The sequence below is a fragment of the Limanda limanda genome, chromosome 21, assembly GCF_963576545.1.
Source record: "Limanda limanda chromosome 21, fLimLim1.1, whole genome shotgun sequence".
Lineage (NCBI taxonomy): Eukaryota > Metazoa > Chordata > Actinopteri > Pleuronectiformes > Pleuronectidae > Limanda > Limanda limanda.
Window position 1 is genome coordinate 4,955,439 of NC_083656.1, and position 18,620 is coordinate 4,974,058.

Genomic DNA, 18,620 nt, shown 5'->3' on the forward strand with positions numbered 1-18,620 from the left:
CCATCTTAAATCACTAATGCAGGGGAGTCCGGGGGGGAATATGTGCCTTTTGTTTAAAAGTGATGCCGCAGTTCATCACGCGTGCCTCGAGTGTCGGATCACATCAGCGTTTTCATCGTTTAAGTCGCATTGTGATCGAGCAACAGTGCCTCCTAGTGTGCGGGAGGAGTCAGGTTACAAGCCAGGCTATTGGTAGATGGCAGAGAAGACGACTTAAGGACAAGAACACTTAGTCGGAACTTTGTCCTGAAAGTATCCGGAGGGGCTGGAGAGCGGGAACACAAATGTCCGAGTCGGTTGCTCCTAACATTCTCCCGAGTTTTTCCTGTCAGAATACCTCAGGAGGAAATAGGTGCCATGCACGTAAAAGACACCAAGACTGGAGAGCTTTTGATGATAAGAACTGCTGTCAAAGTTAAAAGCTGTTAACAAAAACCAGGGGATGTATACGTCATGTCCTGCCTCCTCTATGCTCTACACCACCCCTCGTCTGAGTGTTCCAGACATTTTCATGCTGTTGTCAACGTGTCTGATCTGAACAATCTCCGGCTGCTTTCTTCATATGTAAAGAAAAAAACTCCTTAGAATATTTTGACCCAATTTTTTTAAGTTCATGTCCATAAACAGCGTAAAAAAACATTTGATACAGGGTGTGTTTCTTTTTATTATTTTTTTTACCTTTGGGGAAATGGTTTTTAAATAATGATCCTAATTTCACAAAGTGGTTTGATATCATTTCTCCAAAAACCCAGACATTGGGTCAAACTGGCTGACACGTTCATTTTCCTTCCACTGTAAACATCAACTGAGCAAACAAGACAAATTCCTTTGTTGGAGAGCTGGCCGACCATATCTCCAGTCTCAGCCTGATAAGTTAACGCTCGTACTAATGAGGGTACTTCCCTCCAGTTCCTGATCACCACGTACTGTGCACACACGTAAGTGCTTTCTATTCAGTCTCGCACACTGTGGGAAAACCATATCAGGGAAATGGTGAACACATAGAACCGGCCTGTGTGTGTGTGGCCAATTGTTTTAAGAGAAATAAACAGTCCTTTCCGCCATCGGTGGGCATTTGCTAATAACTGTGAGGGTGCGACTGACATGACAAGCAGTTTGAAAGCCTCTCGACAGTTTAGGTGCCGTTGAAAACTCGGCATGTGCATGTCGATGTGTATGTTCGAGGGAATGTGGGTGTTTAGATTCTTTGGTCCGCAGCTGTGTCTGACCACAAGGAGACTGGAATGAGTGTGTATGTATGTGTGTCAGCTTTAATACAACTCCGATAGGGCTGCTGCTGAAGATTTCGAAGAAATGTAGCCCGTGGACGTTGGAAGTGATAAGCAGCGGACGCTTATGAAGGCCCGCACTGTTCTCTCGAACATGACAGCAGCCATCAGCACCTCTGGAATATTTGTATTTGCAGCGGTGACCCATAGCAAAATCCCCCCCTTCATCTCGGCAAGCTCCTTCAACAAGCCTTTCAAATCAAAATGAGGGCCCCAGAAGAGGACGACAGCACAGTGAGGTCTGGAGCTGTGTGCAGCCAGTGTTTTAGCCACTCACTCACAGCATTACCTTATAAAGAAATACAATTTCAATTCTGGAAGAAGGTCAACTACCTATTAATCAAATAAGTCAAGTTGGTGGAAAAACAAATGCTTTCTAAATAGCTTTTACCAACAGATGCTGATCCTTACATGTACAGCAGAGAATTAATCAGACATTTTCAATGTTTAAAACCAATGGCTTTCACAGGGTCAAGTTTTCAACTCTGTCCATTTGTTGTTTTTTTTACGATTAAGATTTTAAGATTACGTCAAAAACTACTAGACGGATTTCCACCAAACTGGGAAAAGGTGCAGTATGTTTAACAGAGGAACCCATTACATTTTTGTGTGAATCTAGATAAGAGGGTTTAACATAGTTCTATAGTCTATGTTATCGGCTTTACATTGTTCTGTCAGGTTCTCCCACTCGAACATGTTCTGTAAACCGGACGTCTGATAACAGATGCAGCTCAAAGTGGAGCCGTGCAAAGCTGTTTAGTTCAGGGACAAGGTAAAAAAAAAGAAAAGGAAAGCCGTCAAGCCTTTTTCCTACAATCCAATGCAAAAACATTTTGTTGTAGATATGGAGTCTTTGTCTTTTTCCCTACCAAAAGATTGAATCACATCCTACAGAGCTTCAGAGTTACCTTCTTCTTGACCCAAATACAAAAAGACAAAGAGAAAAGGGTTAATGTCGAGGCTCTGCTCTGATCTAACCTCAAGAAGAAGAAGAGGGTGAGAGTACTCTTCATTCAAACAGCTGGATTTCCTGATTATAAACTATAGAGTTGTGGTTTCCAGCCTGTAAACTCTGTTTAAACCATCTCCTGTTGTGCTAACCCACTCTTTCTAGTATCATACTTGACGGGACACTGAAGAAGTCTGAACAGTGTTTATATGGAGGCAGAGCACTTGCTGACAAACCAACACAAGGGAGCAGATGGTAAACAGTGGCGAAAAAGCAGCAGGGTAAATAATTTATCCATGAGTTTCAATCTCGTTTGCCGGAGCAAATGGGAGGAGACTGTAAGAAGAGGGTAACAAACTTCCTGTCAGAGTCAGTCGTCCTCCGCCGCCAGACCTTCGCCCCCCCCGAGACCCATCCTTTTCCTCTGCCATATTCTCCGTATCCTCTCGCCTCCCTCGCTATCCTCTCAAGTGGAAAAGCAACCAGTTAGCTCTTCGACGGGTTCCGGGAGTGAGCTGTCAACCATCTGTCCCCGCGAATGTAACAGAAATTCTTTGTGTCAGGATGTGGCAAGTCACAGCTTCCAGTGTGTCTGGATGGGGGGGGGGGGGGGGAGTAAGTGCTGGCACAGTTCCTCAGAGAGAGGTTGCGAGGATTGGCACAAATAAAAAGAGCGACACTGCTTTGCATGAGATTATTGACACTGAAGCACCGTTTACGTCTTTCATCTAAATATATAAGATGTGTCATCATATATAGGTTGATTGTTATATGACAAAAAATGGGGTGACTCAAATTGAGAGAACAGCTCAACCTTATCACTGCATGTGCTTCAAGAGAGTATTATGTTTGCTTTCCAGTATACGACATAAAAGCCTTGCATCTTAAACAAAGAGCCATTTGAACGTGGTTAAGTGCCATTAAAACTGTGGGATAGGGAAATTGGAACCATTTCTTTTCCTCACCATCCTGTCTCTCCATAGGCAATTACTACAACAGAACCAGGGATAAAAGTGCAAAAGCCCGAGGACCCCCCACTCAACAGAGCGACAAGCACAGCTCAGACGGCAGAGATGTTTAATCCCTAAGATCTGGTTAAGTCAGACCAGTGGAACTCAACCTTTGAGTCGCTTCCCACCACTAAAATCAGGCTTGTTTTGCCAAAGTCTTTGTAGCAGCAGCTCATGTGCACATAGATTTTGAGTGATTAATTCCTGGTCTAAAATATATAGAATGTTTTTCTTTCCTCCACAACCATTTGGCGACCTCCAAACATTATCTTCGACCCCCGTGGGAGTCGGGACCCCCAGGTTGAGAAAAAGTCACAAACCCACCAGTATAACCACTGCACCCAGCTGTTTATCATTTTCATATTGATCAAAGTTGTGTGGGTGTAAAATGAATGGGTCCAAAGCCGTGGTTACTTCCTGCTACTTGAACCAGGGACTGCACAGTGACATTATTGTGTTCAGGGTGAAAACACACATGTGAGGCTTTCGAGGTCTTTGTTGTGTGAGCCTGGCTGTTGTGTAGGAGGCAGATAACACCACAAGGAGTGAGTTGTGAGTCTTTGCTGAATTGGGTCTAAAGCATCACACAACTCTTTTATATCACGGCCCAAAAATGTTTATAAGATGGAAAAATAAAATGCAGTTTACCTTCACCCAGTAATTTAGGGAATGTTAAAAAAACAAAACAACACATGACTTAATGACAGAAGCCGCCTCAAAGCAGTGTCAAGTTATACAGCCTCACTTAAAGAGGATACGTCAGTTTTGTTTATGTGCCGACAATGCTGCGCTGTTTCTGCTGGCTCCGGGCTTACAGGAGCCATGGTAATAACAGAAAACAGTTATTAAGACATGCAAGCATAAACACAGAAAGACAACAAAGTGAGGCTTTGCAATCCCTAAGTGATCCAGAAGCATCACCTTGTGTAAAGAGGAGACACAAATAGGTACAGTTTAAGTCTGAAAATCTTTTAAAAACCCAGACAGGCGTGTTCAGAACTTATCCAGCAGGATGAGTTTCTCAGACAAGAGAAAGGAATGAGTGGTGGCGAAGAACAGGTGGAATCGACATGTGGACAGAGCACAAGTAATACTATACTCAACAAGAGAGACAAAGGCAGACTTACTTCAGTGGCGGCATCACTATAGATGTTGTAAGACACTAAAAAGCTTTATGTGATGTTAAAGAATCAGATCACTTTGCCGGAGTCAATGCACAAAAGGAGATAAAGCAAAACCTTACAAAAATACTACAAAATCACCTCTAAGAGTATTCAAAAAATGCCCAAAAGTCTCTCCAAGCACAAAGAACAGTTTTAAAATGGTTATAACTGTAACGACAATAGAGCCTTTAATGAGACTCTTATGAGCTTTTTCAACTGCTTGAGATAAGCCGTGTTGTAGCATAATGAAGACTTTTGCTGGCATTTAAGATTAAGGACATATTGTCTGTATAATAACGTGTAGAAAAGAAAACAAGATCCCTTCTTAAAATTTTAAGAAATAAGAGAAGCACAGAAAATTACTCAAACTACAAGAGGAGTTGGAGTCTACATATGAAGTCTGTCTTCATAACGCTCTGACAAGTCAGAGAACTGTTCAGCAGTGTGGCAGAAAGATTTCTGAGGATTAGTTTCAATGGACATAAACCACAATGAATACTTTATTTACGGTCTAGCAGGGTTTAGAAACCCATACTCATGTAGACAGACGTGGTAAATAGACAAAACTGTAAAATTGTCCTCATGTGTCAATTTGCCTAAAGAAACGTGACCAGCTGACCACATGAAATGCTAATCTGGTTTAATTAATCCCGCCACAAGCTAGATTTAAGATAATAAGTCCCTCATTCAGCAAATGAGAAGATGAAAGGCTTAATGAACTAACCCTTGATCCTGCTAATCAGTTGAAAAGTTTAAAACTCATATATATATCATAGAAATTTCCTCTAAACCCAAATGAGACAAACTTCTTTTCAGGCCAAACAAGTAAATCTAAATTTTGTACCGATACTTTGATCATGTGATATACAACCAAAGCTCTGGAAAAGTCTTGGTCCTCGTTGGTAACCATTTTGCTTTCCGGCTATGATGCTCTCGCCCCCGAAGCTTCTCGGTTGGAATAAAATTAGCAGGCAGTGTTGGCTCACGGGCACATAAACAGGGCTGCTTTTGTTAATTATCCACGGATCTCAGTATTACAAAGAGTGTTCCTTACTTGCCTTTGGCCAAGTTACCTTCAGATAGAGGGCAGAACTTGCTTGAGTTCACAGAGAGAGAAAAACTGTACAATAACATAAACTACATAAATGTGATTTCGTAAAAACGTAGATACCCTAAACAGATGTACTTTCCTGAAATGAAATTTAAGTATTTCTCTAAATCATCCCTGCATAAACATCCATTTCTTCACTCGTTCATTTTTTAGCTTCTGTAAACCAAGCCCACATGTACAATTATCTCTTAACAGAGGCAGAACGCCCCAAAAACGTATAAAACAAGGTAACTATGAAGTTTCAGCGCCACAGACGTCAGTTCATGAAATTTGTTGTCCACCTCTCTGTCGCTGACTTTAATGTAATACATTCCCATGAATCAAAACACAATGTGTGTTCATCTGACTATCGTTAGCCTCACAAGAGACGTTCTGCGTTACTGCCCAGTCATTGCGTTTTCTGTCATAATTTTAACTTTCCTGTTTTGTATAATGCGTCATTTTGAGCTGCTCAACTAAACAAAAAAACATTTGGGGCTGAGGCTTGGCAAAACACAGCGATATTACATCCACTGTATAGGCATGCAAACCTCTGGCACCACTCTGCTAATTTCAAACAGTGCAAAGGGCTGATGACAAACAGAGGGGGCCACTTCCAAGACGAGTACGTCTTCAGCCACCCTGTCCACAATCAACTTCGGCGTGACATTAGTCCCAGAGAGACGGTTTGTCCTCTAGACTGAGTGTCTCTGTTCACTGATACCTTCCCGGTTAATCCAGGAGGAGCTGACGTACTTCTTTTTAACTGGAAAAGAACCCTGAAAGGAAACTGAGAAACTATGTTGGTGTTGTGAGTGTCTCAGATTCAGGGAAACCCAGTCCTAACCCATTGGCCATAGATACTACTAGAATGGCACCAGGTAGAGAGCATATGTCCATCGATGCCTTACAGCCCTTTTAAATTACACACCAAATATGCCACGTTTGTTCCATTCTTCCACCAAGTTTTGTGGAAATCCACCATGTAGTTTTTGAGTGATCCTGGTGAAAACATAACCAGTTACAAGCAAGAGAGAAAGAACCCTTCAGGTTTATGTAACAGCACTAACTCAGCTTGCAGGACTCTTTGCCCAATGCAGAGTGAGGTGTAGAAAGGTTCACTGGTGCCAGACGGTGAGGTGGGTGGTTTCAGCCTTCTGACTCAAGCTTCAACGGTGTCTGCATCTCGCCCTGTAGGTCACTGAAGCCCATAATCACAGTGTTTTGTGAAAAACTAAAGGCTAATCAGGGAGGTGTTGAGGAGGGGCCCCACCTGCCCATCAGTCAGTCATGTTCCTTCCCTCGGGTGAAGGCAACTGCATTGTGGTGAGGTGTGGTTGCCCAAACAAGCCACGACATTGAAAGCTTAGAGAGACACTTTGCGTGTGAGCAGAAGTGCATCTCTCTCCTGAGTGTGATCTTAACACAAAGATGAAGACGTGTTGTGGACGTTGTGTTGTGTTACTCTGCTTTTGAAGTGAGGACACCCTGTACTTGTAAAGGCTTGAGTTGAGGATCAAAAGGAATATTTAGTTTAAGGGGAGATGTAATGTACATATTGTATTTTGATCCAATAAAAAACCTTTAGTGGTAACCAATACAGAACCGTGAAATGTCCATGATTCTTGAGTTCAATAGCATATATTTCTTTATTAGAGTAACCAGTCTTTTATATGGAGTGTTAAGACTAAGCTGTGGCTCATTGTATTATATATTTGACATTGCTTTATAAAACATGTATTCATTTTGTGACAAATCATTAAAAGCAGATACTGAGAAAGAACTTTATTTGCTGTGTTTTACAAGTATTTCTCTAAATATACTCGACTTAGTACTTGGAGTTAATAGTGTTAGTGACATAAGATAATGAATAAAGGAGCCACTCAAGTGCAACACTGATGAAAGTCTTCTAAAAGGCTGTAAATTAAACAAACGTATACACACACACACACAAATGAATTATTATTAACATCCCAGTATTTAAGCCTGCCTGGCAACAGTCCTTGCTCTCGCTTCCCCACAGGCGTTATCTCTGGGGGGGTTTCAATAGTTGGATTTACCCTTCATGACTTTATCAGAGGAAAGCATCTGTCTCCCATCTGAGGCTGCAAGAGACCCAGTTGTACAGTTTGAAACGGATTGGCACCCCCGTGGTTGACGGAGACAAAAGGCTTTAAAGAAATTAACTATTAAACAGGGCTGTCTGGTTAAATATTCATTTTAATCCTGCACCAAAGGAGAGATACCCATCGTGTCCTGTTCGTGCCATCTTGATGGGCAATTAAAAAAGGAATTTCCATCCCTTCATCCGCGCTCGGTACAGACAATCAAAACAAAAAGTGAGACAACTATCAGTGTCAGAGATCAGCTCGGCCCTTTCTTGTTTTAACTAAGCTGCTGGAAAACAAGATCCTGAAAGCAGCATCTGCACAACGGGAGGGATCACAGTCGAGTAAAATGGACCATCGGGCTTAGCTTCTAATGTGTTTGACCTTTAACTCAAAAAAGACACTCCACAAAAAAATGACCAACATGTCGTCCTTTGAAAAGTCTAGCTGCCTGACAGTATCTTTGAAGCTTTCCACACAGGAAAAACAAATAAAGCACCCCCTCATTGGGGCCATTTTGAAAGACACCCACTGCAATTCATCAAAAGGGATTCAATGGTGGGGGGGTAATTTTCAATAAAAATAAACTGCACATAATACACGGCAATGTCATCACGCAGGAGGTATTCTACGGTGCCCATTTGAACCCGTATCTTCTGTCGCTGCGTCTCAGCAGGCAGCAGATACAAATCCACTGGAAGGATATCACCCTCTTTGAAGAGTGCACTGGTAAGAGGGGCTTCAGTGGCTGTGAGGTCCTGTTACAACTAATGATTCTCTCCAGAGGTACCATGCCCTGCGAGGTACCCCAAAGTACAACATGAGGAGCCCAATCCTGGAAAATTGCTTAGGCAGCCTTGACTGTGAAGGACCATCGAGTCTGCCGCCAACCCAGCACGAGTAGGACAACTACCGAATCAGAAATATATAGACGTCATCGGCAAAGAGCAACATAATCACGGACGACCATCTTAGAACTAAGAGGAGTACACCCAAGTTCAGTGTAGAAAAGTACCTACAGAAGGCGATGTCTGCTTATGGCCATACTTACTACCTTTGGTTATTGTAGTGGTAGAGTGCAGACTTGACAACGTGAATTAGAAACATTTACAAATATCCACAACAGAAAGAATCTCAGAAAGAAATTGAAAATGCCTCCAGAATACGTCAATTTTCACCACTTTCTAATTTTCTGCAAATTTTGGTAAGAATTAGAGCATGTTAAAGCCCTCAAAAAGTCAATTAATTTGCCTGAAAAAATAAATAATAATCCTTACACTGTCTGTCAGTGCCTGTCAGTGCTCGGGCCCTATGCCTTGCTTCCTGTGTGGTGACGTTAACACCTTTACATAGACACTGCATGCTATCCTGTTAATTATGGGCTGGATCATATTTGGAGCTTTTTATTACTACATGAACTCTTTGACTCAACATAAGTTTGTGAATTTGTCTGATTACTTTTTTAGTTTCCAACAATAGTAGATGTCATTAAAGCACAGAGTCAGTTTTTAAACTTTCATTTCCAATTAGACGTGCTGCAGTCCAGAGCTAAAACAAGAAAATATGTCGCAGCCCTAATACTTTCTGACTGCAGTAATAAAAACACACTGCTATACCACTGTTATTCAACCAAGTGTGACTTTCACTGAGACGAGCCTATAAATTAACATCACTACAGTTCAAAAACACCCAGATTTATGTAGAAAACTAGATATGCCTCAAGGGATATTTTAATATGTATAACAACATGAGGGAATTTCCAGTCTCGATTTACATCCAAGTTCACATGGCAGCGAACCAATCTGACCTCCAAACACTTGGGTAAATATGATTAACAAGATGACTGCCACTGCAAACAACATAAAGATAGAGATCAGAGATAAAGACATCAGCTGCGAGAACAAGCCTGCATTGTACGAGCATGTGCTTCAAACAGTAGACTGTGATGTCAGCAGAGTTTGACAATGCTTTTAAAGTTGAAAGTATGATCTTCAGCTAAGAGTAGAGAGTTTGAATACTAATGAGCTTCTTTTACGTCATGTAAGTATAAGCTGGTTACTCAGCCGTCAAGTGGGGGATGATTGACCCTGATTACCAGGAGATCGAGGATTTTATAGAATCCTGGTACACCAAAGTATTTCTGCTTTTAAAAAAGGTTTAAAAGAAGTATATCAAACGTAATGTTCTGATAACACACGATTGGTCTGCATGGCTTGTACCCATGTTTAGTCATGTACCTGTGCACTGGATGATCATGACCTGGATGAACTCAGAAGGAAACATGCAGGAGGGTAAATAATGCATGCCTGCACAGGAGAGGAGAGCAGGGTGCAGCTCGGAGTGGAAGGACAGGATGGGCTGGGGGCTTGTGGGGGCTCGCGTTTGCGTGCCAGCCTCGAGACGGCTCACCACAGGAGACACTCGGACACAAAAGCTTGCTGTCACCGTCACGAGAATACAAGTGACACGAGGCGGCCGCAAAAACAAAACAGCCCGAGAGTTCATCAGAACCAACACGCGAGCAGACACGGTGTGACTTACACTACCAGCTGCTGTCAAAACAGCCGAGCGCTGCTTATTTGAGCGTAACAGGCCACATCGGGTCTTGTTTTCACCGCAGGGGACCTCAGACTTCCCCGGGGTCTTTAAGGCTCCAGCCTTTAACTCCCATCTGACCCAATTATCCAATTAGTCGAAGTAGTGGCCAAACTGGAAGGTGATGACGGCTGGAACACCTGCAGAGGTTGAGCCTGGTGTGGGGCCCAGGGGGCATTGAGACCTGGGCTTTTTTTCATCTAATGCTACCTAGTTGAATTCCGTCCTGCAAGAACAGAGGGAAGTCTGTATTGAAACCTTAGGTATGGCCTTGACCAGGCTGAGCTATTTCTAGGTTCTCTACAGAGTAATACGTTTTACGCTCGAACACCTCTGCACAGGCTTTTAAGGCTGGACGAGCAGCAAGATGGAGGCAGAAGAAAAAAAAAGTAAGAAGCTAAAATGTTCTTGTGTTCAATGCATGAGAGTCACTTTGACTGGGAGATGAAATAATTACATCCCTCAGCTGTTAGACTTGATTATCTTCTCGAGACAGCAAGACGGAGATGACAGCGTTACGGTTTTGGACTGTGGCGTGAAACCCGAGATGTTGACTTGCCATTGTTACGTGACTCCAAGTGCTTACATCTCTCCGACAGTTTCCTAAGTAGAGTAACATTTTGAAAAGAAACCACAGCGTTTCTGTTTGCCCTACGGGCGCTTCCCGATGGGACAAAGAGCAGCCTTGGCTTTTGACAGCTCCACTGATGGCCTGGCTGCCACTTTCAAGAGCCAAAGTATTTTTCACCCCCTCAAGACATTTTCCTCAAGGTAATTTGACAGTTGTGTGGTCTCATGCTCGCACACTCCCTTTTAGATGCCGAGAATTATGGATTTAGGGAGGAGCGGTACAATCCATAGGCAGTGATCTTCGTTTGTCAAGGTTCTGTTAGATGTTTCATATAAAAAGACATCTAGCTTTGATCAAATCCAGCCACACTAATGCACCAGTTCTTTAAGATGAAAGGGAGGGGGAAAAACCCTGGCATCAGATCTGAAGGTCGGATGTTTTCCTTCACCATTACACTTTTTTTACAGGATTATGAAAAACAAAGTGTTGAGATCACACACACGCAGGTGAGGGTGTGTCTCTGACAAGAAGACCTGACAGACAACCCTGGATGTGTTAGAACTGCCACAGAAGCAGTGCAACAGGCAATTACTTGTCACACATGACAGACCCCGTCCTTCTGTGTGTGTAATTACACCGAGGAAAATGACATTCTTCTCCAAACAAAGCAACACGAACAACTTCTCTTACATTGTATGTTTACAGACATATACTTTCCATACCAGACAAGCAGAGGGAGACAGGACAATACCAACGATACACAAGTTTACTTTGTTAATGGTGATGATCGTATGACCTCTTTAATGAAAGAATGGAGCCCTCGCGTGTCTTTGTCTTATAACTCACTTCAAAGTCGGCCTTGCTTGAAGACATGTGGCTAATTTGCCTGAAACAATACTCCCATCTCAAACTCTTGTCAATTACGGCCACGATGACACACAGCGCGTACCCACAGAGAGAGAGGGAACGAGGAAGCAGAATGGATCTGACTTGTGTGAAGGCTCTGGCTCGCATACCAGCTACTAGCCACAAAAAAGGAGTTCTTGGTCTCAGACGGCGTAAACGCTGATGACTTTCAGCCAAGGAGACACAGGGCCATTTGTGAAAACAAAGAGAAATGTTGAAGTGATATTCCATCAGGATGTCTTTTGTGTTCACTTAACATTTATCTGCAGAAACCATGTGAAGCATTCCCAAAAATACCATAAATCCTACCAAAGCAAACTTTAGCCACATGTATAATAAACTTTCAATCTATCTTTTCACTCACGCTCAAACTTGTCATATTGCTCCTTTAATATCATCTGAGGGGTTTCATGACTTCATCCAACTTTTGTATAACTGTTATGAGGTGAAAATATAAAATAATATGTTTTAAATATATTATCGTTGATTTGAACCAGCTTCCTTTGTTATATTTTTTCCAAATTTCCATTGTGATTATACATTTTTTGTCTTAAAAAATGCCTTTCATAAAATGCAGGGCCCCGTTAGAAAAAGCCTGGGAAAGACTAACTTTTTCAAAGAGACAGAAGCCCTTGAATACACATTTTTCCTGCAGGTTTTCACACTTGTCTAATTGGGACAGAATCTGCGGCGACCTTTACCCTGGCTTCACCTTTACTCTAGGTGTGTAACCAGACCTGGACGGAGGAAACCAAGACAGAGGCTCTGGCAGCCACATAACACTGTTTCTATGAAATATGAAGTTATGTCATACCCTAAGCTCCGGCTGAGTTAGTGGACAAAATGAAGAGTGACGGGCCTGATGTGAGGGTGAGCCCACAGATTAGGGAACACCCAGGGTACGAACAGGGGCTGCCGCCTCTTACATCACTCAGCGCTCTGAACGCCTTGGAGCTCGAGCCGGGGCGACTCTCCTCAGCACGAGGAGAAGGGGACATTTTTCAAATACCTGAAGAATATTTACACACCTGCTCAGTGTGCAGTAGAGGAATCGGGGCAGAGCTCTGTTTAACGCCACTGACGAGACCACACAATTTTAACTTGAGCACTGATTGACACTATTCAGGCCTGACAACAAAAACAACATTGTGTAAACATTTGCACATGCGTATCCATAGAGACAACCCCCTGAGGTGAAGCACAGGGGGGGCGTGGGGGTTTGACTGCACCTACGTATTTGACAGATGCAAGTTCAGTTCCAGAACGATCGCTGTTTGAACAAACTATGCGTGGGCTGGTGAGGCACTTCATTGTTGTAAAACAAAAACAAACAAAGTGCAGAACATGCCCGTTGATGGTAGGCTTGGGCAGCGGGTGGAGGTTCTTCCCCCGAGGCCAGGAACCTGCAGTGTAATCATGATCGCTGCCAAATTACAGGCCAAAGACACAACTTAGAAGAGTTCAATCCACGGCTGAGGGAGAGGTCACCTATTATACTAATATTCTTAAGTCACAGAGCAAATTCCAGCGCACAATGTCAACACTGGACTGCGGAGGAGGCCCTACTTATTCCAGGTATTTTAAGTGTGTAGCTCCCCTTTGTCTTTAGCTTCAAAAAAAGCTTTCAGCAGAGAAATAATAACAGCGTTACAGTTAGCTCAATGCATTTTTGAGCTGTGCAGCAAAAGAGGAATGTCGAGTAGTTAAAAATGTGATGTGTTCTGGGACTCTTAGCCCTTTCTAGTGGGTGGGTGTGTCTGTCAGCAAGAACGTTCATATTTGTAAAACACGTCAACAAAAATCTGTTACACTGTCTTCTCGCCAGCTCTGTGACTAGTCGTTGTTACGCTCTTTCCAAAAGGAAATTGGTTCTTAAAAATAAACAGATATAAGGCCAGAAACATTTCAAGTGTTTACTGGAATTCTTGAAACAATTACACAGGCCGAGTGTTTAATAGTTCTTTCCTTATGGCGTCTTTGTAGTTTGAGTCAATCAGCTGTTGTTAATCATACATTTATACAAAGTTGACAGTTTATTAGATACACAGGGTTTTTTATAATCCTGCCGTAATGACCAATCTATGTGAAGCATATAATGTTCCATAGTTGGTGACCTGGTGTTCGAGAGGTGCCGATACAAATTCCATGATCGAATAGTGAGGGTTTTAAAGACATTCATGACATGTGGTGTGCAACAAGCTAAAAGCCAAACGCATACTAATTAAAACATGCTGAGGTAGACATGCAAGCCATTGTTCTGAGGCTAACTGACCTGGTTGATGGAGTTGGCAGTGCAAGAGGCCAAGCCTGTTCCCAGACAGGCCACGAAGAAGATGAATGGGTCAAACGGCACCGGAGCCATTGCATAGCCAGCTGCTGCAGTCGTGACCACCAAGCCTGAAACCATCAAGCAAGAATATTATAAAGGGATCATAAAGGATTAAAAAAAGTAAAGAGCACCTTAAATTGCATGCTCTCTATCTGTAGAATATCTATTATTCTCGTATCAACATCTCTCTAAATAGTTACTATTATGGCCTGTTGTCAAAATCTACAATACCTGTGAGTCTGATTTTGGCCAGTTTGGCGTAGATATCCGGTAAGTCAGCCACATCCACCTTCACCTGCTTCCACTGTCGGTCCAGACGAGCCTCCCTTGCCTCCTCCGTCTCCACCTGGACATGTGGAGTCTCATCTGAAATCGCAGCTGTGCCGGACACTGAATCTTTCTGCGCAGCCACATCTGCTGCAGCTGGGTTTGCCTCCGGCTGCGTCTGACTGGTGACATCCTCTACCTGTGGCACAGGGCCTGTCACCACAGGAGCAATGGTTGGTATTCTCTCCACCTGCCTCTCAATGCTGTCATCTCTCTCATCCTCAATGGTCAGGACCGGTGCCCGTTTCGGGACGGCACGTTGAAGAAGCTCAGGGTTGTTCTTTGCTACATACTGAAAGGAAAACAGGGGATAAATAACAGGTACTCTTTAACTAAAATCTAAAACAATGAAATATTAAGACCAATGAACGCTACCTGGCGTTTAAGGAAGCTGAGCTGCTGATAGGTCAACCACTTTGATGGATCTCTTCTGTGCAGCTGGATAAGGCCCCGGGCCGTTTGATCACATCGAGGAAGACTTTGAGCTAATTTCTGTTTCACACTAGCACCGATCAAACCTACAGGACACACAAGACAGGAAGCGTTGTTATCAGAGTCAATACTTTCATTTCAGTTCTATAAAAGACATTAAATTGTGCGTGAAACAAAATAGAAATCAATAAGAACACTGATTCCCATGATGGTCCTGGCTTTTCCAGATTAAGGAAGCTTTTGAAACAGACCCACTTTCTGTTCTCTTGAATTGACAGTGTATATTTCAAATGTTTTGATTCTGCTCTTGTACTAAATATTATTTTCTTTATCTTTCGCCTTACACTAACACAAAGCTAATTCCTTGCAGGTGAAGACCTACTTGGCAATAAACTTCATTTAGAAGATAACATGATAATAATACATCTCCACTGTTCCCATTTCCTCACTTTGATTTTGTTGTGGTATAACAACATGGGGTTCCTGACTGTAATAAGCCTCAGTGAAGACACAGTGCAGATGTATGTCATGTTTTTATGGGGAGAGGGTTGTGTATTTTGTTTCTTTTCTGGTTTTGTGTTATGCTGTGATTGTTGTCTTGTTGACAACTGAGTTAAGTGGCAATAAAGTTCATAAATTACTTAACACACACCCATTGTAGTTTTCTATAGAACATTGACCTCTAATTTGAATAAATATCATCTTCCTTGAGGGTATAATGTTCAACTTCTGATGAAACTGTTTACATAAAGAGTTGATTTGACGTGAAAGGTCATTATTCTACATCATGCTCGTATAATTGCACATAAAAGTGTACAGTAGTGAGGATACACTGAAAGGTCCCACCAGGTCAATGCAGAGCAGGAAAACAACACCTTAGCATAGCGACAGCATCAATAACAACCTTACTAATGTAAATCCATTACTCTGAAGCTAACTGTTCCTGCTGGTAGAAAACACAACGTGATAATAACACAGCTTCAAGGCTTGAAGAAGTGAAACCCGGTGAGGAACCGAGTAGTTTCAGTCTCTGCAGATGTGGCTGACTTCTGTTTAAGGTCACTGCCTGTTTCCAAACATCCCTACCGGTTAGCCACATGCTAACCTAGCCTGCTAGCTTCCGCCTTTAGCTTTACAGGCTGTTTTAGGCGAGCAAACATTTAAAACGTCTCGAAATAGCAACGATGTGCCGGCGGAAGAAGCAGAAAACCCTCGGGTACCTGACAGCCGGCTACACGGCGTTTTATACATGTTCTCCGATCATTCAGCCGGCTCCCGTCCGGTCCCCTTCACATGCAGTGGGCCGCCATTTTGACCTCGTTGGGTAAGGGAGAAGCACTTCCGGGTTGTGAGCTGCAGGGAAGCAGCAGCAGCACTGGGTAGTATCTGAAGTATCTGAAGTATCTGAAGTATTTGAGGTAGAATGTACACAGCAAAGTACACGGAGCTGCTTAACTACTGTGTTTAAGTGGTATTTTATTGTTCTGATACTTTCTACTTTATTCAAAACATATGAAATTATCAAAATGTGATGTTTTAGTCATAAATAAAATGCATTCCATATGAAAGTATTAAGTATAAATGAAATTACAACCACTATCTGCTTTTTATTTTTTTATCAGACAACATCAACATCCAAGGAATTTAAATACATTAGTATAAATGTAAAAAAAAAGGGAAAAACAAAATTTAAAGAATAAGCGTGAGGGGAGCGATTGTGTAAATTGTAAGCAAACACTAGATACTGGATTGTTTAAAGTAATAACAATAAGAAATTGTATTTATACAGCAATACAAATCATCAATAAGAACATGTAAGCAATAAAACAATGACTTAGGTAAAAGCATACAACTAGCAAAAAATATATGTTATATTTCTCTACTACTTTAAAGTCTTGATTTGGTCATTTTATTTTTAGTAAAGTTAAAGTACTTCATCCACAACTGTTGTGAAGTAATAATATGATAATTAGAGTGTTTAGAGTACCTCTTAAATAACTTGTACCGTCTTTTATAGACTATAAATGTGGGATTTAACTAGACACGTGTGGAAATACAGTATAAATGGGATGTTTCACAGACTGGCTATGGTATAGAATGGAGCCATTGTTTATAATATTAGTGACAGCTGAGGCTTTTTTTCAAGTTTATAGTTTCAAGATGAATCTTTTTTTTCTACACCTGAAGAAGAACTTCATTCTGCTCGGCTCAGACTTAACGTGAAACCCAACACGAGCCCTCGTAACAAGCGCCAGTTGGAGTTTTATGTTTTGCGATGTCAGTTTGTCGTCGAGCCATAAATCTGAGCCGAAGATGGGTTTCATTTAATTCAAAATCGCTGTCTAATTCAACGTCTGGCCTTTTGCCTCCCGCCCTTGTGTGTCCTCTGACTCGCCCGGCTGTTTGGCCCGTTATTTATGTGTATGATCATCTTGTTGGCCCTGGCAGCCGAGGCAGACAAGATGGAACCCTTCTGATTAATATCCTCAGCACTGGTTTCACTTTGCAGCCTGATCTTATTCAAACAAAGACAATAAAACAGTATGATTGTCTGATTCAGTGTTTCATTTCCTTGAACAATAACATTTACTGACCCGGGAAGACGATAATTATGTTCGTCTGATTGGCGAGATCATATTCAACATATTAGAAAAACCCTCCATGTTGTTTATCTTCTAATTTTATTTAGAGGTAATTAAATTTGCAGCCGTCACATGGTTGATTATTCGGTATTTACAGAGAACCATATGACGTTTGTTTGGTTTCTTATGAATGGGCCTGATGCAAATATCCTTCACAATCACAGTTGTTGTCAATGAACTCTAATTCCCGCTCCAACCCGAGCTGAGCATCCAATTCCCCTGATTCATCTCGGTCATTCTCCTCTACTGCCAGCGCCTCCTTCCCGGCCAAGATTACATGGTGTAATCTTCATGCACCATCAAGATGCAGCGGCTGATGAATGCCAACAATACACACAAGGCCATCGCGGATCCAGCACAACAGCACTTTTATTACAGGAGATAACCGTTATGTGCTGGTGTACACGATTTCATTCTGCGCTGACCCAGGTCAACCGCTATAGGTTTAGATTCGATGCGAGTGCTGAAAAGGAGGTTTATTGCTTGGTTTTACACTATATTATTTATTTCTGGGGTAGTGTAATACAATTTTTGTCTACATTCACTTCATTTTCCTTCTGCAGTTGCTAGGTAGGGTAAAGCAATCTGCAGGCTACCACTACTGATGACTGACATCCTTGACACGGGCCTCGCATTCACAAACAGGCTCATTCATGAGCAGGCGGCCGCCCCTCTTCCTCTAGACTGGAATGGAATAATATTTGTTTACTGCATCAAGGAATAGTTTATCCTCTGCCAATGAGTGTGAGTAGCTCAAGGTAATGAATTCCAAGGAGCAGCTCTCCTCATCCCTGTGCCTGGCCATTTGGCTGGCAGCTTGGGCTAATATATCATCTGGTGTTTTATTTGTTACTCGTACATCTTTAATTTAAATGTGGGAAATAGAATGTATTTTTCAGAGTTTGATCGAATATTATAAGACATAAAGCTGCTTTCAGACAGGGTTAGGGTTAGGGTTAGCCTCCAAAGACAACATTCAAGAGCTTTTGGTGATATCTTACCTGAAAGATCCAGACGATTTCTGTTGTTGTGAACGCATTTCAATTTAATTTTCAATTTAATTTTTTTTGTTAAGCCCCCAAAAAGACCTTGGAAAGTTATAGAGAAACCCAGTAGTTTCCACATTTGACATTTGACAATCTCTTGCTGCGTTCTTCCTCCACATCCAATTCCCCAGACTTTCTCTTGAATTCAAAACAGCTACAGTGC

The 18,620-nt window shown here is 42.1% G+C and overlaps 1 protein-coding gene across 1 annotated transcript in view; it reads right to left on the reverse strand.

The window, feature by feature from the left end:
* LOC133027939 (protoheme IX farnesyltransferase, mitochondrial) overlaps positions 1-16,075 on the reverse strand; it is a 28,063-nt gene extending 11,988 nt beyond the window's left edge. The window contains exons 1-4 of the mRNA XM_061095118.1: positions 15,990-16,075; positions 14,713-14,855; positions 14,242-14,629; positions 13,954-14,078 (exon numbers count right to left, since the gene is read on the reverse strand). Of these exons, the coding sequence (XP_060951101.1) occupies positions 13,954-14,078; positions 14,242-14,629; positions 14,713-14,855; positions 15,990-16,020 (687 nt within the window). The 5' untranslated portion in view covers positions 16,021-16,075. The remainder of the gene's footprint in view (positions 1-13,953; positions 14,079-14,241; positions 14,630-14,712; positions 14,856-15,989) is intronic.
* Between the last annotated feature and the right edge of the window lie 2,545 nt (positions 16,076-18,620).